The 21,197-nt window shown below is 41.0% G+C and overlaps 2 protein-coding genes across 2 annotated transcripts; both read left to right on the forward strand.

Annotated features, from left to right (window-relative positions):
- The first annotated feature begins 324 nt into the window (after positions 1-324).
- On the forward strand, positions 325-4,520 carry LOC110699699 (protein SYM1-like). The gene is made up of 5 exons (XM_021877223.1): positions 325-673; positions 1,992-2,147; positions 2,343-2,475; positions 2,584-2,623; positions 3,996-4,520. Exons 1-5 carry the CDS (start codon positions 407-409, stop codon positions 4,081-4,083), a joined length of 684 nt encoding a protein of 227 aa, XP_021732915.1. The 5' UTR covers positions 325-406; the 3' UTR covers positions 4,084-4,520.
- A 579-nt stretch (positions 4,521-5,099) lies between these two features.
- Positions 5,100-6,596, forward strand: LOC110699698 (putative RING-H2 finger protein ATL71). The gene is made up of 3 exons (XM_021877222.1): positions 5,100-5,316; positions 5,406-5,485; positions 5,810-6,596. The coding sequence occupies exons 1-3, from the start codon at positions 5,239-5,241 to the stop codon at positions 6,405-6,407; spliced, it is 756 nt and encodes a 251-aa protein (XP_021732914.1). The 5' UTR covers positions 5,100-5,238; the 3' UTR covers positions 6,408-6,596.
- The last annotated feature ends 14,601 nt before the right edge of the window (positions 6,597-21,197 follow it).

The following is a 21,197-nucleotide window of genomic DNA, read 5'->3' on the forward strand; positions in this document are numbered from 1 at the left end:
GAGAAACAAGTAAAAAAGAACGGAGAAAGTATATAATAGATAGTACACAGTAATAAGTCAGAGTTTCATCAAAAAAAAAAAAAAATCTCGTCACAGAATTAAAAAAAGTAAACTAAGGATAACAATAAGTCAAAGTTGTTCATGAACAGCTTGAGTTCGACTCGATCAATACTTGGTTAAAGCTCGGCTCGAAAAAAGCTCGATTCATAAAGGTTTGAGCTTGGTTCGAGTTCGAACAAACTTAAAACAGATACGAATCGAGTTGACCATAGTTTGGGCTCGGCTCGCTCGATTAGCAACGTAAGGTGTATACTACAAAGTACAAACGCGCAACAATTTCTTGCAACCGATTAAGGCAAACGATAGAATGAGTGGTTGAGTGGATTCTCAAAGTATTTACGATAGAATGGACGCTTTAGGAGGTTCATGGTGGAGCACCCACCCTTTCAACCAATTTCGTCTCAGAGGAAGAAAACCACGAAGAAGAGAGAGAAACCACAAGCACAACGCCTCTTCATCGGAGTCTTCTGCTCAGCCCAACTCCGCCCACCATTTCCCGCTTAAGCAAGCGCTGACTGCTGGATCTCTCGCCTTAGCCGGCGACACCATTGCTCAGCTCCGACAACGCTGGACTTCTATCACCCACAAATCTGATACTGATGACTCTGATAAGGTCTTTTTTTCCCATTTTTCTCCTTCTATCTCTTTTTTTGCTGTTATTGGTTTGTGGGTTTTGGTGAATTTGTGAGTTTCTGAAGCTAATAGGGTAAAATTTCTTGAATTGTGGTTTCTTTGTTATTGAATTGTTGTGTTGGGAAGAAATTTATTGGGTAATTAGAGATATATTGTGTTTTTTATGGGATTTTGTTGAATATATGGGCTTTGTGATCTTAAATTGAATTTCATAGTTGCACATGCATTCATGCTATTGATGGCTGTATTGAGTTTTGGGCATATCTAGTAGTATTCACAGTCTGAAAACAATATTTTAACATGGGCATACTATAGGGCAGTCATAGGTTTGTTGGAGTGACCGAGTAATAGGTTCATTTAGCATGGGGGCACTATAGAGCACTGACAGGTTTGTTTGAGTGGCCGAATAATAGGCTCGTTTAGCATGGGGGCAAACTATTGGGAAGTGACAGGTTCGCTTTGAGTGGCCGAGTAATAGGTTCGTTTAGCATGGGGCATACCATAGGCCCATGACAGGTTAGTTTAGTATGGGGGGATACTATACGGCATTGATAGATGCATTTGAGTCATCTATTAATAGGTTCATTAAGCGTGGGCATACTATATATGGGATATCCAGATGTAGGCAATTTATTCTTAACCAATCATGAAGGTAGTGTTTAGTGACTTATTGGGGTTACTGTATCTCCCGTCGCTTGGCTAGATGTGATTTTATTTCTCATTCATGTACTGAATGTGTAGTAGATTCAAGCCAAGCACAACCAAATCACCGAGAAAAGCAATAGAACAGTAAAATAGAAAAGAAAGACTGAGGCTTTGATTCACAGAATAGCGGTTTACACACGATGGATTTAGCCTATCAAACTCCACATTGAGTTTAGCTCACAACTCTCCAAATAATGACTTGAGTTCACAACTCTCTCAAGGATTCATTCCCAATCTCTGCCTACCCTCTCCTTTCTACTCCCTCTAATTATAATAGAGTAAGACTATTAACCTAATAATGCTAGACTACCCATATTGCCCCTCCTTAGGTTACTTTATTGCAAAATGTTGCACTATAGATAGAGTAACTCCTTATCTGAAAGGGGTAGGCTGAGGTCTGAAACTAAAATTCTCAAGATTAAACCCTCTCCCTCCTAAAGTACCTGGGGACCTGAGAGGTTGGCCTCAATATCTCTGTTTGAGTGTTCAACCTTGGGGAAGGTAATCTCGAGTACCTAACTCACTGAGGACTATATTTAAGATATGCATTATAACATATTAGCTTATAACTTTAACCTAGGTTTTGGTTGCAGGATATTATCCAGAGTCTTATTTCAAGTCATGACTGGTTACGAGCCCTTCGAATGACTTCCTATGGGTTTTTGCTTTATGGCCCTGGATCTTATGTGTGGTATCAAACCCTAGATCGATATTTTCCTCAGCCAACGGTTCAGAACCTACTAACAAAGGTATTGTTCTGTAAGTGTTATTGTTTGCTATCAAATTATCATTGTTGTTACCTTTGTTTCTTCTGCTGTTACCATGCTTGTATTTCTCATTGTTGAATGATTTCTGGTGCTCGCAAACTTTCTCTTTGATGTTTTGCTCTAGACATCCTATTGTGTATTTGTGATATCTGAAGTTGATGATTCACCAACTCTCAGGTTTTGTTGAACCAAATAATTCTCGGTCCATCAGTTATTGCTGTTGTCTTTGCATGGAATAATTTATGGCAAGGGAAGCTATGTGAGCTACCAAGAAAATATCAAAAGGATGCCCTTCCTACCCTGCTTGTTGGTAAGTATGTAAATTCAATTGATAATAAGTTGCCTTTTTTTGAAGGACAAGATTTCCTGTCCTGCTTTCCGTGGACGCTGATGTTTGATATCTGTATTTGTTTTGCAGGATTTAGATTCTGGGTTCCATATAGTGTACTGAACTTTTGGTATTACTTCTACCTTTGTCTTTGTTTCAGTGACTTAGAAAGATGTTGAAATGTATAATTTGGGATATGTTAGGCATTTATTGAATTCAATGTACTTGCTAGTTGATGAATATGCCTGTTATGTATTCTAACTAAAGTAATAGATTTTTGCCTTTATTCTTTGGTAATTTTGAAAATGAAAAAATAAATAAATAAAAATATATCAATGCAAAACTTTGACATGTGAAAGTGTTAATACATGCAGGGTTCAAATGAGAAATTAACTGATCCTATAAATTTTGAAGGGAAATTCTACATGGTAGCCTCTAGGATTCAATTTTTCTACATAGAAGACAAACTTTTTTCCAACTCTCTTAAGTGGCACCCAAGTTTTGAAAAATTAAGCATAGTGCTCTTTTAGATTTTATGGCTAACTTTTTTAGCTTTTGGTTAACCATAACTAATTTATTTATTTTTTTTTAAATCAACTTCTTCTTCAAAAAAAAAAAAAATTAAAAAATTAAAACCACCAATCAGCCACCGACTCAGCCACCTACCGAACCCCACTGTCGCCCGTCGCCGGCGCTGGTACTCCCAGATCCCCTTCCCCGACGCCGGCGACCTCCGACCTCCCTTCCTTCCCCTTCCCCGTCCCCAACAACCGTAGCCCCTATAAATCGACCCCCACCCAATCCTGTAACCTTACGTCTAGCCCTCGAAAATTCCAAAAACTCGCCGAAAAAGTCCGGCCGCCCCTTCCCTTACACCTCGAAAAGGCCGGCGCTAGGGTTTCGGGTGTGTTGGGAGGAATGACCGGACTTTTCTGATGACTTTTAGGGATTTTCGATTGGAATGGGTAGGGGTTACGGTGGTTAGGGAGGGGGAGGGGAGGGAGGTCGGGGTGGCGCCGGCGCCGGGGAAAGGGGTCTGGGCGCGTCGGTGGGGGCAGTGGCGGCTGCCATGGGTGGCTGGCTTGTTTTTTTTTTTTTTTAAAAAAAAAAAAAAATTAATTTATTATTTTTTTAATTTAATTATGGTTAACCAAAAACCTAAAAAAGTTAGCCATCAAACCCAAAAAAGGGCACTATACTTATTTTTTTCAAACTTGGGTGCCACTTAAGAGAGTTGGAAAAAAGTTTATCTTCCACGTAGAAAAATTGGATCCAGGAGGCCACCATGTAGAATTTCCCAATTTTGAAAGAATGCAAACAATTTGGCAACATCTAAGAAATAATAGGTAAAAACTTTCGATGGAGTATCTAACATCTCTGTTGTTCCAAAATGACAGATATTTAGACCTGTTAACCAATTACTTTTAGCATATGGATTTTTGGATGTGGCTGACCTTTCTTTTGTTTCCTAAATTAATTCATCTCCTGTGGCTTATTTGTAGGGTTGTTCCTCTTCAGACGCGGGTGGCTTTCATGTCTTTTGGTTCCATTTTTTGGAATTTTATCCTCTCTTCTACAATGACCAAGTAAAGCTGCATTCAACGTACCTTACCATGAGATTATGAGAAGAATTCCCAAACCATGTGCAATTCTGTATCCTTCCGAGTTTCCTGCCTTTCTGAAGTTCTGAAGTTCAGAAATTAGGTACTCGTCTAATAGCTTCAGATTAAACAGGCCAAGGAGTATGGATCTTCACTAGTTTTGGATATATAAATTCAGAGCCAATTGTAATACTTTAGGTTCAGATAAAAGTTTCAATTTTTTAGCCAGACTTTTGGTTTTTGGCTGGCCAGGTACCGTGTTGCCCTGCTTTCATTTTACTGAATTGACATATTATCAGAAAATTGTGATGAAAATGAAAGAAAAAAATTTGCTGGCTGCTTTATTGCCACCAAGTTCAAACTGGAGTTGGAAATTTGTCCAATGAGTTATGTTATAACTATTTTATCAAACATTATTTTTCTGTACATTACTGTGTCTTGTATCTGGCAATCAACGTGGATATGGATTCACGAGTCATGGCATAAATTCCAAATAAAAATTGTTTAATACTCTGTAATTTTCTAATATGACATACGTAGACACATACTCATATAGTGGCCAAGTTTGTACCGGTCATCTCTTTGTAGAAGTTATACGAGTATACATTACATTGATCTCTGGTTTATGACAAAGGACAATGTGACAATTAAGTCTAAATAAAAAAAGTTAAAGTTCTAGTGTTTCCGCATTATGGTGATAGTAGGCGATCCTTAAAGTTAAATTTGTACATGACCACAGTAAGACATATTTTATTCTGGATTTGATGATTTGACAAAAACAACTTTCCTGGTTTTATAGGTTATTAATCAATCTGAACACAACCGAAAAATGATGCAACTATAACCGCTGAAGCCTTTGTCATGAACCCCACAAAAGAACTAGATTCTTTCTTTGATATCCATCAAAGTCATTTCCTCTGACACCTATAACACATTGCAGAGTATCTTCAACAGGCACAGAATAAAGCTTTTTATCAGAATATTAGTAGCAGAACAATATAAAAGACAAGGCTTAGTAGGAGGCCAAAAACTTCAAGAAAAATCCAGAGTTGTGAAGCTATAAGAATCCTCTGCACTTAGCAGCAACCATACACTTAAGTTTCATTGCTCGAACCTAGAAGTGTTAAACGAACGAAAAGGCAAAATGATCAGGGGATATAGAGACTCTCCATTGCATGACAATCAACAACTCAGATGGGATCATCATTCGATTTCTCAAGATGTAAATCTAAGAATTGATTTTTTAACTTTATCTGAAGTGTTGAAACATTTTTTTTTTCCCTCAGATGTTTGATGTATTTTTTATTGCAGAATCCAAGATATGGTGCACCAGCGGCATACAGGCCATTTACGGAAAGACCTGTCATAAGACCGGCATATGGCCGAACAAGGTAGATCTAGCGTACCCAGTTTATGTTTGTAGAGTTTATTCAGCATGGTATTGCGTATTGTCTTATTGTGTATGGAAAATACATGATCCTAGATATTTGTAAATATATAAACCATGAAACGAACTGAAAGACTAATGTCTCATTAAATCAAAATTGTATGTGAGTGGCTGATAAAATCTGTTTGTAAGCTTAAAACATTATATAATTAGCTGAGTAGGGAACAAGAGCTGTTTCTTCCTCTGATTTTGAGCACTGATTATTGATGTTATTTATGTAGCTTCTGATTTCTTGAACAGAAGCCTAATTATGTAGTAAACGTTGCAGTATTCCTTCGGATTCTTATCCTGCAACACGAATCATAGTCTTCAGCAACAACACGAGTCACAGAATTAGCCCTAGGTTTCCACAAGCTTCACACGGGCTAATGCCCAGATTCAGTGGCAACGAAACCATTCATGTACCTACAGAAAATGATGACTCAAAGCTAACGAAAGAAGAGCAGGAAATCGTCCTTGCGAAACTCAAGAAACAAATCTACAATCCTACGCCTAGAACCTTGGCAAGAAGAGTGAATCTATATTATAAGGATCTTAACAAAGGCACTAGTACCACGGCAATGGAAAAGGATAGAGATGAAGGTGGAAAAGGCTGTGCTGTTTGTTTAGAGGATTTCGAGCCTAGAGAAGAAGTAATGCTGACTCCTTGCAGTCATATGTTTCATGAAGAATGCATTGTACCTTGGGTGAAAAATCATGGACATTGTCCTGTTTGTAGGGCCAATTTTTGTGAGCGGAGAGAAAATGGCTCAGCACTGAACAATAGTAGACCGCCAATGGTTCAGCCTGCTGGGCGTGTTTTGTTTTCTGACGAGCTTCTTTCTCTTATTCAAGCTGTAGATGAAGCTTTTCCTTGGAGATTTTAGATTTTAGATTTTAGATTTTGTTTTCCTGTTAGAAGTATGTCATGTCATAGAAGATTACGGTGAAGTACTAATGTGTTGTTTTACTCAAAAAGGTTTTTGTTGCGTAACAAAGAAGTACAATCTTTACAGTGTAGATACCAAACTTGTAGTTGGGATTTTACAGTATGACATGATCATTTCAGATTTTCAGGTGATGCATATTACATGGATGCAGGTAAGGACAAGAATCAGAGAACCTCAACTTTAAATTTGTTCCATGTATAGAACATGTTTAGTCAGCAACCATGACACCATGTGAAAATCCTGAGAATCCATAAAATTAGTCCGTAATCTATTTGATGGTTTTAAGTTGACAACTAATTTTAATCAAATAAGAGAAGTTCGACGGCACTCCACCCTTGAGGTTTAGTTGTTGAGGTAAACACGCTTCTTGCGGAGTAATCAAGTGACAAAACAAACCACAAGCAAGTTTCCACTACTAGTTTGTTCAATGTCACACCAACATATAAGCAATATGATATATTCTCCAAGATCAGCAATATCAACACATAAACTTATATCAATGAACGAGCACAAACAACCAAGGGAAAAACACATGATGTTTACATGAAAAGCCTTTTCAAAGAGAAGAGTAAAAACTACGAGACGATTAGGGAGTCCACCCAAGTGCTCTTAGTATGATAAAGAAATGTTACACAAACACAATTTCAAGTTTCAAAAGTGTGTATTCAATTCACCCAACAACAACAATCATAAGAGCTAATCAGCAGAGGAATGAAATTGAAAAAATGTCACCAAAAATGGAGTTATGTCTAGAAGTTGCAACTCAAAAACCGTAAGATAAAACGAGAATCACACCGTTAAAGATGAAGCCTTCGTCATCGCGGACAAGTTGTCAAAATTTGAGCTAAATTGGATCATGGATGAGCTTCGATCGGAGGTGAATTCTGAGACTGTTCACTGAAAAACGTGAATGAGCTGCTCTTAGAAACCCTCTGTATCTTTCTCTCACTACATTTGTTCCTCTCAATCTCACTCTATTGTCCACAATTGAGCCAACCAAAGAACTTTTGTTGCCCATCCAATTTAATCAGCAAAGGCACCTCAAAGTCAAAGTAAAAAAGCTTTTTGAAGAAGTCTTTACATTTCTCCAAAATAGTCACCAAATCAAATGGGCTTCTCCACATAGGAAAGGATCCACAGCCCAACAAAAGCATCGTAGGAATTTGAATACAAATAGGCTTTCCAATTAGCGTAATGAAATAAGCTGAGTTCCGCAATGGTTCACAATGATTGGTGGCCAAATTTATCCAATCTGGTCCAATCTCATACGCTATAAATAGAGTTCTCCATTCCTCTTAATATTATCTCTCAAAAATTTTCAGGGTATTGTTCAAAGGTTTTCTCAATCAAGCTCTTTATCATACATTGAAGAGTTGAAGTCGTGTATCCATGGAGACTGGTTGCTACATGTGGGATAAATTTGACTTTAAGATAGTGATGACTTATTGTCACACCACAATATTTTCTAGATAACCGTTCTAATTTTATTTGCTATTAATGCTCATTGCTTAATAAGATGAATCATGTGGAGAGACAAAACATTAAGAAAAACTAAAGTTTAAACCTATTAGAATCAACAACACACCAAAAAAATCCAGGGGTAGACTTTAATAGAAATATGAGAAATGCACAATGACCAAGTCGAGATGATGATGGGATAAATTAAATTTTCATCTATAGTCTAATGGCTTAGTTTTGATGGCAGGTAAGAGCACTTTAAAAGTACATTTTATAATTGAAATTTAGTTATTAAAATTCGGATTGGATATTCTGTGATTCAATTCGAAACATTATAATTCCAAAAACTAAAAATCAATTTTTTTTCCAGATTAGATTTTGTCGATTCAAAATTTCAAATAACCATAAATTTTGGATCGAATAAGATCAGATAGCCAATTTGCTTAGCCCTACGCGCGACTCTAACTTTCATGCTCAACATATGCACATGATTTTGAATGTCACACTTGGCATCCACCCACGACTCTCAATAATTTTGCATCTGGAAACAAAAAAGTGTATACTCATACAATATTCAATGCAATCCAAAAGGTCGTGTACATGATCCATGTGGTAGTCGCATGCGACTCTTAGATTTGAAGTATAAAATTAAAATCGAAGTAGGGTGATGAAACTGTTCATTTTGAGGTAAGAGATTGTTTGGGTTAAGGTGAGGGCCGTGTCACCAATAATTTGGTGAAGCCTCACCCAATACTTTGTGTAATTTAATTGGTGAGTGACAAATCTAGAAGAAAGAATAGATTTTTGTGAATTTAAAGGAACAAGGTTGCCTACTTGCCTATATGGCAAACCAGGTTCTATCACCAATGCATTTGCTTAAATTATAAACACCCACTTAAACTGGCGAATTTTCCCTGTGATGAATTTCTAAATCACTCACGAAATACCGCCTCGACCGCCTATATAGTATGTTTATTGGGCCAATTAGCCACATTGGTACAAAAATTAGAACCCTTGCGACACATTGGTATAAAAATTATATCGGCAACATATATATTGGTATAAAAGTTAGCAAAATGTGACAAATTGGTATAAAAGTTCGCGCAAGGTGACATATTGGTATAAAAGTTAGTATAACGACCATTAGCCCTTTTTCATGTCGAAGTAAGTGTGTATCATATTATTTTTAAATTTATTACTTTTTTTTTTCTTAGGGTTAACTATTGTTTTTTTTTTTAAGAACTCTAAAAAAAGCAAAGAACAGCTAGAGAATAAAAAAAAATAAAAAAAATAAAGAGGAAAAAATGAAAATCAAATAAATTAGAGTAAAATTCAAAATAGTGCAATAGAGTTCAAGAAAAATTACAAGATCGAGATTTAACTACATATTTTTGGCTTTACACTGAGCTTTCGATTATTGAATATAAAAGAGGATACAAATAAATTTGTTCCTAATTTCTATAATTTTATAACCTTTAAGCTAATTTCAACTACTTTTAAGTTTGGAAAATTTTAGAAAATAACACCATAAATTTCTCAAAAAAATGGATTATAACACCATATGTTTTCAAACTTTTATTATAACACCGCATAAAAACTCAAAAATTGGATTTCACCACCATTTAACGGATTTTTGGATGGAATCCGTTAGTGGAGCCCACCCGGTATTCGTGTCACTATTCTATTAGTTTAAAAAATTAAAAAAATTAAAGAAAATAAAACAAAACACAAACCCTAACCCCAGCCACCACCCCACCACCGACAACCTTATCCCCCACCTCTACCATCGACAGCCTCATCCCGATCCTACCCCGCCTACTGCTGGTACCCCAACACCCAGACCACCATGACTGACCACCAAATCCGCACCTAGACGCAATCCACACAACTCCACGCACCTTGCCGGCAACGACCAACCACCCCATTCCTACCCGCGATTCCACCCCTTGCTAGCGGCGAACCTTTCCTTTTCTAATGGTGAACCTAACCCACCTCATCCTCTCACCCTTACCCTCACCTGAACCCACCCAAACCCCCACCCAAAAACTGAAACCCAAACCAAATCGGGGCTAAGGCTGGGATTTTCAGAGTTTGGCACGTTGCTGGTGGTCGACGATGACTAGGCTTATTTCGACACTCAACGAAGTGGCAGGGGGTGTTGACGGCAAGGGTTGGGTTGCCGCCGGTGTAGATAAGTGTGGGTGTTGGATTCAATACAGTTAGGGCAGTGCGTAAGATGGTTGTGGGGCTAGGGTGGTTTTCGGGGAGGAGGAAGGAAGGAATTGGTGGAGTTGCCGGTTTTGGTGGGGTCAGAGGGTTCCTTGCGGTAGGTTCACGGGATTTCGGCGGTTAGGTTTTGGCTGTCAGCGGCTTGGGCTGGTGGTTCCGGTGGTAGGGCTAGGTTGGGTTAGGATTTAGGTTTTTTTTTCATTTTAATTATCTTTTTTTTTAAAATAAATCGCTGAGTGACACGTGTCCACAGTGTGTACCACTAACGGATTCCATCCAAGAATCCATTAGATGGTGGTGAAATTCAATTTTTTTTGATTTTTTTGTGGTGTTATAATAAAAGTTTGAGATTTTGTGGTGTTATAATCCTTTTTTTTTTTGAAATTTGTGGTGTTATTTTCTAATTTTTCCTTTAAGTGTTAAGACATGATTAAAAAAAAGGTTTAAGACATGTAATCTTAGTTCTTCTCTAGAATAATTCTCACTTCTAAAACTCCAAATTATATAATTAGCTAGAGTATATGAAATATTAAAAAAAGAAAAAAAAAAGTTTAGCTAAAACTCCAAATTATATAATTTAGCTACTTGCTATGTCTACAAAATATGCCAATATGAACCATAATGTTTGATCAATAATTATTCTCCCACACATTTTCTCCTCTTTTCCATTCTTTAGATTTATCACTTTCTCTTTCTTTTTCAATTGATCTTTTTGAGAATTCTATTTGCTCTTACAAATTTTGTTGTTATCATTTGTCAAGAACCATAAAATACTATAGAAGATAATGTTTCGGGTATGGATCCAAGGGTTCAGACTGGGGCAGGCTTGGTCCAGTTGGTTACCTGCGCAAAGAAACACACGTAACTGCCCTCGGGGGTGGCTCGAGGAACCTCCCTCTGATGCTTAAGTCAGAATGTGTTTAGAGAGAGAAAGTGTACTTAGAGAGATAGAGAGAGTGTAATAACTTGTGTGTCTAACCTCTTTTCCGTTGTACTTGGTTCCCTATTTATAGATGTACGATCTCCTTTGAGAGGAGTCCTACTTGATCATCCTGCGGGCTGACTCTATCGGGCTGGTGAGCCCCTCTAGGTGTTCTTCCAGCGGTGAGTGCGCACCCTGTGAGCGAGGTCGGGTACATGGTGATAGCTTAGCGGGAGCTATCCCATACGACTAGCCCATCAAGAGGTGGTATGAGGTCACTCATGTCGGCTCTTGTCTAAACGGTGTGCTCCCTCTAGATGAGCTTAGCTTAGAGGGAATAGCTCAGCAAGAGCTATCCCATGCAACTAGCCCCTCAAGAGGTGGTATGAGGTTTCTCATGCCAGCTATTCTAAGCGTGTAACCTTATTGGTAATTGCTCAACGGGTTGTCTGGTTGAGACATCCTGCATACCCCTATCCCCTCAAGTCTTGGGATTGTTTATGCGATTCTGAGACTTGGTAGGACATGTTGTAAAGTGGTGAAGACGGATTTTATTATTTGCTGATGATGGTCGTTTCTTCTTTGTAAGGGACTTATCATCCATGTGTCAAAGGATGTTGATTATTCCTCCTGATACTGGAGGAAAAATGAGCTCGCAGGGAGGAATTTCGATTACTCCTGCTGAAGATTGAGAAATGACGAGCTTACAGGGAGGAATTTCGATTACTCCCGCTAAAGTTTGAGAAATGACGAACTTGCTGGGAGGAATTTCGATTACTCCCGCTGAAGTTTTAGAAATGACGAACTTGCAGGGAGGAATTTCGATTACTCCCACTGAAGTTTGAGAAATGACGAGCTTGCAGGGAGGAATTTCGATTTCTCCCGCTGAAATTTGAGAAATGAGGAGCTTATAGGGAGGAAATTCGAAAACTCCCGCTGAAGTTTGAGAAATGACGAACTTGCACGGAGGAATTTCGATTACTCCTGTTGAAGTTTGAGAAATGACGAGCTTGCAGGGAGGACTTTCAATTACTCCCGCAGAAGTTTGAGAAATGATGAGCTTGCAAGTTTTTTTTTTTAGGCGGGAATTGTAGTCTGCATGCGTGGGACACGTGTCAATCATCAGGGAACATTTTATTATGCTGAAGTGACATGGCGGTTTAACGCTATTGATTAGGTAAAACCGCCTATTTACTTCGCATTTAATTTCATTGTCCCCTTTTTACTCTTTTCATTTACTCACTTTTCGTCTTCCTCATTTCAAATTCTTCGCTCGTCTTTCTCATTCGCCATTATTCTCTTACAAGCGATCGATGCCCCTTGTTGTTGTTGTAAGTTATTTCCTTTTTTCTTCCTTTATCTTCATATTGTTTTGCTTTACTTTGTTTGCTTACTTCTTCCAATTTTGTGTCTTACATTGGGGCTATTTTTTCCTTTGATTGTAGTTTGAAGTCCTTACTCCATTTTCAACTTTTGGTGCTGCCATTGTTGTTGTGCATCCTTGTTCGTGTGGTTTTTCTTCGAAAGGTACTTCTTTTGTGTGTTTTCATTTTTTTTTCAAGATTGAGTCTTTTTTCTTGGATTCGACTGTTCTTGTTCATTCTTCTTCTTTGTTGTTGTTAATTGCTTTTCTGTTTCGTCCTTGCGATTTTCTTTCTTTCTTGCTTTGCCTTTCTAGAATTTTCTCTTAAGGCGCAACTGATTTTGCTTTTACTTCCCCAACTTTCTTTGTCTCTTGGGGCTCTTTTTTGTTGTTTGTAGATCCTAAGATGTCTGACGCTACTATCAGTCAGAATCCGAGCTCTCCTTCTGCTCACACTGAGTCTGCTTCTTCCCCTGAGCCGTCTCGCTCAGGTGAACGCTTTGAGCGAACTTCTTTTGTTTCTCCTGCCTCTCCCCTCATTCCCTTGCAAGTAGTTATGTTGAGTGACACCTTTCCTTGGGAGCGGGGTGAGTACTTCCACGACCCCTCCAGTTGAATCTGGGTCGGGTGGTAGTCATCCTGCTGCCGGCAGTGCTTTTCGCCTTTTTCATCTAAAACTCGCCCTGATTTCGTTGACCCTTATTGCGAGCGGGAACTTATTTACAATGAGGTTGACCTCTCACATGTCATTCACTTGAGAATGCGCGCGATGCGCCATAAATAAATAGTTGATGAGGTTAAGTCCAACCCTCCTGATGTGTCTCTTGTTAGTCCCATTCCCAATGTTCAGCCTTTAAACAGTTTTGCTTGGCTTGGTGATATGGCTGACGTGAATCGATTTGATCACTATGTAGTGCGGGGTGGTCGTTCTCCAACTCCTTCACCATCTCCTTCCCCAGCTAAGAGTATGAGCAAAGCTGCTGAGTCTCCCAATGAGCAACCTTTTCAAGATTGCCAGCCCATCTACGTGGTTGTGGAGGAAGGGAAGTCTGACTTCTATCTTGATGAAAGGTGTCACGGGCCCAAGAATTGCACACTGGATTCCAATTGTCATAAGGATGCTGAGAGGTTAGATCTGGCCACAGTAGCCAGGAATTCTATGGGTTTGGACCATGCTACAAGCTGGTCCTTCGTGCTGAGGGCTCAAAGATGTCTGCTCCCCCTGCTGGTCACATTGCTGTTTTTGCCTCCCAGCTGGACTTGGGCTTGCGCTTTCCCTTGGATCCAACTTTGGATAAGGTCTTTCGCGCTTTCAATCTTTGTATCGCTTTGCTGTACCCTGCCTCCCTACACACTTTAATCTGCTTACTGTGGTTCCTGCGTTTTTGGCGTTACCTAGAATCTCTAAACTTGTTCAAGTCCTTGATGAGCTTGAAGAGATTGTCTTCTAGCTCCTCTGAGTCTGGTTGGTATTATGTGGCCCCTAAGGAAGGGAGAGTATTATCTTACCCCCAAGCTTGGTCGTTTCAGGGATTGGATTGGAAAATTCTTGTAGGTTTCTGTCACTTCTTCTTTTGCAGTGTCTCGCAACTTCAGATTCGTTCGCACGAACATAGCTGGGGTCACTATTTCTCCCTCTGAGGCTCCTCGGGAGACACATGCTTTTGATGCACTGCAGGAAGCGGGTACGGACGATTATAAGTATCCTAAGTTTTGGCTACCTAACTCTCTTTATATTGTAGGCAACGCGCAGCTTTCTGCCATGCGTTTATGCTCTACTCATGAGCCTTGTATGCTCTTCTCTTCTTGATCCCTAGTGTGTCTTTTTTGTCTTGTTTCTATCTGTCCTGTCTTATCTTTTCTTTGTTGCTGCTTACTTGCTATTTCAGGTTACGACAAGTTGGATAGGCAAATCCTCGGCCTGAAGGATAATTGGAAAGATCTTATCACTGCCACCCCTAACAACCCTCCTGAACTCTTTGATACCTTGGAGGTTCGTGCTGGTGCCTTGAAGGCTGAAGTTCGCTTGGCTCCTGCTCCATTGAGGTCTGTTTTTGGTACTGTAATCCCTACAGATCTTGCTGGGCCTAGTTGGGTTGAAGCTGAACCTTCCTCCTCTAATGTGGGGAATCGGCGGGAACCTCGAAACTTGCCGAAGGAAGCTACTTTCGACCATGTGGCACAACTTCTGTTGAGCATGTTCTGCTCTCTACTACCAGCATTGGTACTTTCATTGCTGCTAAGGAAACTATTGTCCCTACTTCTGAAACTTCTGACTTTGAGTTGCCTGATGATGTTAATAAGGAGCTCCCTAAAATCGCTCCCCACTCTGCTGGGCTTCCAGGCCGTTTACGGAGTGCCAGCAAGGGTGGTCATTCTCAGTCTGCGGGGTCTCAGCGCCGGGCTCCCCAATTTATTGACTTAGAGGATGATCCGATGGTTTTGCCCTCGGTTGGCGAAGAGCAACCTACCGCCAAGAGGGCTCGCACCTCTTCAGTGCTGGATCCCCTTGCTTCTCACTCTACTAACACTGGGCTTCTTGGTGAGAATGTTCCGAGGGATATTGGCACCCATAACTCCAGTGAGCTCAATCGTTGTGTTCACCAATTCTTGAGTGATGCGTTTGAGAATCCACTCTCAGCAACTTCTATATCTGCTGGTGGCACTTTTCGCCCTACTGGGCCCATAGAATTTGGGGAGGTACCTATTGATGCTGTTTTCCGCCCTGTACTATGTCCAGTTAGGACTGAGAATGTTCTCTTTCAACCTCTTATGAATGTTCGGGCTGACGAGTCTCTATTTGTAGATAACCCGCAATAGGGTGGTACTTAGGGGTACCGCCTTACTCAAGGTATTCGCCTCCTTGCTGACTCTACTAGTGGCTCAGTCAGCCTTCCAGCTGCCACTGCGTCCCATGATCTTCAGAAGGTCAGTTTGCTTTGTGTTTTAGTATTTTTCTTTTTGCTTTAGCTTTTCTTGCTCTCCTTCTCACTTCTCTTGCCCTTTTTTCTTTTTTAACTTGTTATTTTTTCCTATTTTCCACCGTTTTGCAGCTTACCAAATCTGTTGGTGACTTGGCCAATGCCTTGCTTACAATGGAGCAAAAGTACTAGAACCAGAATGTTGCTCTTATTGAGAAGGACAAAGAGATTCAGCAAGTCAGCTCTGAGAGGGATGCGCTTGCTGGTGAGGTGACCCCCTTGAAGGAGAGAGCGGATGCCCTTCAACTTCAGCTGGAGGAAATCCAGCCCCTCAAGACTAAACTGGTGGACTGTGAGAGGAAGATGGGATTTTCTCAGGTCAGGGCGCAGTCTTTGGAAGCTGAGGTGGCTCGACTACAGGCTAGGCGAGAGGGTGAGCTTGCAGTGGCTAGAAAGGAAGCACTTAAGTCTTTTGTGCTTTCACAAGCCTTTGCCAGGTTGCTTACTAATCATCATGATGGGGGCTGGGAAGCGGCAGCCCGCTATGTGAGCAGCCTATATGGGGAAAGTGCAGAGCAGCAGGCTCGTTTTAAAGCCTTTTGGGCCAAGCTTGACCTTGCTGGGCACACTGATCGCCATAACTTTCCTGCTGATCATCCTTGCATCATCAACTGTAAGGTTCCCATCCATGCCATGCTAAATTTAGAGGTGCCTTTCTGCCCCTACATTGCTGCCGCCATTGGAGTGGAGACTTTGGCTGCTAAGCAATAAAGGTTTTGGCGACTGTCTCCCCTATCCTCTAGTGGTTCTTCGGAGTTCCCCACACCTAGATCTGTAGTTACTTGATAGTGCTTGTTTCTGTCTTTGGGGTGTATAGCCGCCAAAGATTATGTTATCTATGTGTTTGTACTAAACACTTTTTATTTCTTTCTCGCTGGGTTTGTCCAGCTTAACTTGGTTTCTCTGTTTCTTCAACTTTTAGCTGAATGTTTCCTTACCTTGGTGGGTGAGGGATAATATACATGTATTTTGATAAATTCTATCGTTACCTTGTCTATTGTTTGTTTCTTCCTACCTGTCTCTTTGCAGGGTTTTTGCTAAGTTACGGTATAGTAGTACCTAACCCTAACTCAGCATTCCCCTTTTCCTTCCAGGTGAAACCACTTAGGTTGGGTTTCTACACTAGCTGGGAAACGTGTATTCTTTTCTAACGTTTCTCATCATGTTTGCTATGCTTGCCCACTGAGTTGCTACCTTTACGCCTTTGCTTTTTCCTTGCTTTGCATTCTTTATCAGTGTGGGCTTGCGTATTCTGATGCATTTAACTTCTTTGCTCCCATACTTAGTATGGGGCTTTATTGTTGAGCTTTTAGATCTACATGGTGTTGTTTGTGTTTTGTCCCTCATTTTACTGAGGACTCTTTTGACCTTGTCATTCACTTAGCTAGGTGAGGACTTAGGTTTACGCCGCTCATCTTTTGGGACGAGGGCTTGCATTTATGTCACCTACTTAGTTGCATAAGGACTTGTTAGTATGCCATTCAGCTTGTTTGGCTATGGCTTCTTTACTTATGCTTCTCACTTAGTCTATGTGAGAGCTTGACAATGCTCTATCCCTTCTACTCCCCACGAAAAACGAGTTGGGTGAGACCAAGAGAGCCTTGGTGTTGCCCACTCAACTCTATTTTCGTCTTTCATTCACTCCTGCCATCTCAAGTTGAACATGCCAGGCAGCCCCCTCAGGCGTCCTCGAGGTGGTGCACAGTTTTACTTTGAGCTGATTGGTTGAACTAGGCAGTGATGACGCTTGTTTCTTGAGCCTAGGCGATTTTTGAGATCAACCCTTTACGGTGGTGTGTTTTCCCATGTCTTGTTTTGGTATCTTTGGTGTTTAACATGGTGACTTTAAGTCTATTCTAATTTTCCTGTATGTTAGCGTATAATGCTGAAGCATAATGTAATAAATGCACTTGTTTGGGCAAGTTTATGTAGGATACTCCTCACGTAGAGGCTCGTATTTCATTAAATTTGAATGGCTTAAATTGTCTTGATTAACACTATATAACTTAAAACAAAGTTTCTCTATGCTTCTACTTGATCATATGACTTTAAACAAAATATTTCTTAGACACATCCGCATTGAAACTATTCCTTAAAACTTGACCTTCTTGGTCAGAGAGGAGGAAAGCACTTTGTCCTACTTGCTCATGGATGAGGAAGGAGCCCTCCTAGTTGGCTGACAGCTTTCCATGCTGATTTCCTCTTCACACTGCTACAGTCCTTCTGAGAACCAGGTCTCGAGGCAACAACTCTCGATGCTTGACTCTCTTGTTGAAAGCCTTCTGGATTCTGCTCTTCTGGGCTGCCAGTCTGAGAGCTACTTTCAGTCGCATCTCAGGAAGGAAATCCAACTCTTCCAACATGCGCTTCTCATTTCCTTGTTTTTCATAGTGCTGAATCCTCAGGCTGGGAATTTGCACTTCTACTAGGACAACAACATCTGCTCCATAAGCTAAGGCAAATGAACTCTTGCCGGTGGCTTCCTTCTCTGTTGTTCGATTAGCCCATAGCACCTTTGGCACCAGGTCAGCCTAGAGGCCCTTGTTCTCTTCCAACTTTCTTTGCAAGGCTAATAATATAAGCTTGTTTGCTGCTTCTGCTTGGACATTGCTCTGCGGGTGGCAGACTGAAGCACTGGCGTACTTGATGTTCATTTCCTCCAAGCAGTCCTTGATGGTGTCACAATCAAACTGGCAACCATGGTCGAAAACTATGCACTATGGCACCCCAAATCTTGTGATGATTTTTTCCATATGAATGTTCTGACTTGAGATGCTTTTATGTATTTCGTGGGCTCAGCCTCAATCCATTTGGTAAAATAATCCACTGCCACTATCAGATACTTCCTGCCCGCTGACCTAGTGGTAAAGGGTCCCAAGATGTCCATTCCCCACTAAGCAAACAGGATTGGGCTGAGGATCGGAGTCAAATCGTTAGCTGGCTGATTGATGACTGGAGAATACTTTTGACACTTTTCACATCTTTTGACATATGCTAAAGCATCCTACGTTAATGTTGGCCAGTACGCTCCTCTTCGGAGTACTTCAACTCCTAAAGCTTTTCCACAAATGTGATTTGCGCGAATTCCTGAGTGTGCCTCTTCCATGATTCCTTCTTGTTCCCACTCCGGAATGCATCTCAAGAGTGGTTTGGAGAAACTTTCTTGTTTAACGAACTCTCCATTCATCACAACGTACTAGTTGGTGTCCCTCTTGACTTTCTTCGCCTTTATTATGTCGTCTAGCAGCACGCCGTGCATTTTATATGCTAATATGTCTGAGAACCACGCTTGTTGCTGCGCGGTGCAGTTCACCTGTTTACTTTCATTGATGCTACTCTCCTCTAGAACTTTCACGATAACTGTCCTCATGAGACTCTAAAGAGTGGAGCTAGCTAACTTTGATAATGCGTCAGCCTCAGAATTTTCCGCCCTAGGGACCAGATCTACTTGAAAGTGCATCAACTAAGCTGCTAATTCTTTCACTCTGGTTATGTACTTCAGCATCGTAGGCTCTCTGGCCTCATACTCCCCCTTCAACTGACTGGCTACCAGTTGGGAGTCTGTCTGCAAGTGTACCTTCTTTGCTCCAGCTGCGATGCTCATTCTCAATCCGGCCAAGGTTGCTTCGTACTCGGCCTCATTGTTTGATGCCTTGAACTTGAATTTAATGGCACAACACATTGCCTTCAGGTGAGGTCAGGATGATTCCAGCGCCACTGCCTGTTTGAGCCGATGATCCATCCACTGCTACTTTCCTGATTCCTATTTCATCTTCTTTTTCTCGTATGAGGCTTCCACTATGAAATCAGCAATAGCTTGGGCTTTTGCGGCTGCTATAGGCTTAACTTCGAACTCGTATTTAGAAAGTTAAATTGCCCATTTCAACAGCCTTCTCGAGGCATCCATTTTCTACAGGGCTTTCTCTAGCGGGTGATTTGTAAGAATTTAGATGATATGTGCGTCAAAGTAGGGTTTCAGCTTTCTTGCCGTTGTCACCACTACTAGAGCTAACTTTTCCACCGGGGGTATCTTTGCTCAGCATCGGCTAACACATGGCTTACAAAGTATACTGGCTTTTGTTGTTTGTTCCTTTAAACCAGAAGGACTGCTCCTATTGTTTGTGCCGAGGCTAAAATATATAGCTGAAGCTTCTCACCCTGCTCCGGACTAATCATGGTGGGGATCTTGGTTAAATGCTCCTTGATTCCAGCGAAAGCTTTCTTTTCTGCCTCACCCCACTTGAACTATCTGTTTCCCTTCAGCAGATGGTAAAACGGTAATGCTTTATCTGCTGACTTGCTAATGAAGCGGGTCAGCGCTGCCATTCTTCCTGTCAAGCGCATAATGTCTTTGGTGCATTTAGACTCCGGGAGACTGAGACTGCTTCTACCTTCTCAGAGTTGGTATCAATTCCTCTTTCGCTTACCATGAAGCCCAAAAATTTTCCCGAACTCACCTCGAAAACACATTTCTTCGGATTCAGCTTGATGTGGTACTTTTTCAGCGTGGCGAAGGTTTCTTCCAGGTCTGGAATGTGTCCTGCTTGTGTGATGCTTTTGACAATCGAGTCGTCAACGTACACTAGGGGAGAGCATGGGACGGGTACCCGTACCGATAACGTTATCGGTTCGGGTACCCGATAACCAATAAGGACAAAGCCGATAACCGAAACCGATCCGATAAGGAACGGGTACCCGTAAATTCAGATACCCGAAAATACGGGTACCCGAACCAAATAACCGAACCGAACCAATAAACTTTTTTTTTTCCCCTTAAGGGAAGCAGGAAAAGAGAAGATGGTCACTGGTGATGATTTGCGGGCGGTGGAGGTGGTGGTTCATGGATTTTTTTGGCGGAAGATGGTCGTCACGGGCGGAGGAGCAGGAGTTGCAGGCGGTGAAGTAGAGACGGAGGCGTTCTGAGGTGATGTCCATGTTGGGTAAGTCGCGAGCTTCGTGGATTGTGAGGTCGAGATCTCCGTAGAGGTACACCATTTTTTTCTTCTGCCATTATTGAGAGCTTGGAGATAGCCAATTAGCCACAGTGCCCACAGAAGAAGGGATGGGGAGGAGGAGGAGAGAGAAAGTGGGATGGAGGTGAGTGAGAAATCAGAAATGAGGAAAAAACGAGAGTTAGGTTTTTTTCTTTTAAAAAAAAAACAAAACACGAGACTTTCATTTAGCATTTTTAAATTTTCGGGTATTTCGGGTACCCGTAACTGTCTTAACGGGTACCCGATATTCGTCCCGTTAATTTCTTATTGATTCGGTTACCCGTCCCGAATTCTTTAAATGGTTCAGGCACCAAATTATTCAGAACGGTTACGGTTCGGGATTTCGGGTTTTCGGTTTTTCGGATATTTTTGCTCAGCCCAACATACACTTCTATATTTTGCCCTTTTTGATGAATGAACACTATATCCATTCTTTTCTAGAATGTAGCCCCTGCATTCTTCAACTCGAAGGGCATAGCAATGTAATTGTACACTCCCCATTCAGTAATGAATGCAGTTTTCTATTTGTCTGGTTAGTACAGGTTGATTTGGTGATACCCTGAGAAAGCACCCATGAAGCTCAGCAATGCGTGTCCACTTGTTGCGTCCACTAATTGATCAATCAGTGGCAGCGGGTAACAGTCTTTTGGACAGACTTTGTTGAGATCTGTGAAATCAACGCACATCCTCCACTGACCCCCGTTTGCTTTCTTGAGCATGACCACGTTTACTAGCCACTCTGGATAATCACATGGCCTCTAGCAGCTTATCCACTTCTTC

This window comes from Chenopodium quinoa, unplaced genomic scaffold (genome assembly GCF_001683475.1).
Source record: "Chenopodium quinoa cultivar QQ74 unplaced genomic scaffold, ASM168347v1, whole genome shotgun sequence".
NCBI classification, from domain to species: domain Eukaryota; kingdom Viridiplantae; phylum Streptophyta; class Magnoliopsida; order Caryophyllales; family Amaranthaceae; genus Chenopodium; species Chenopodium quinoa.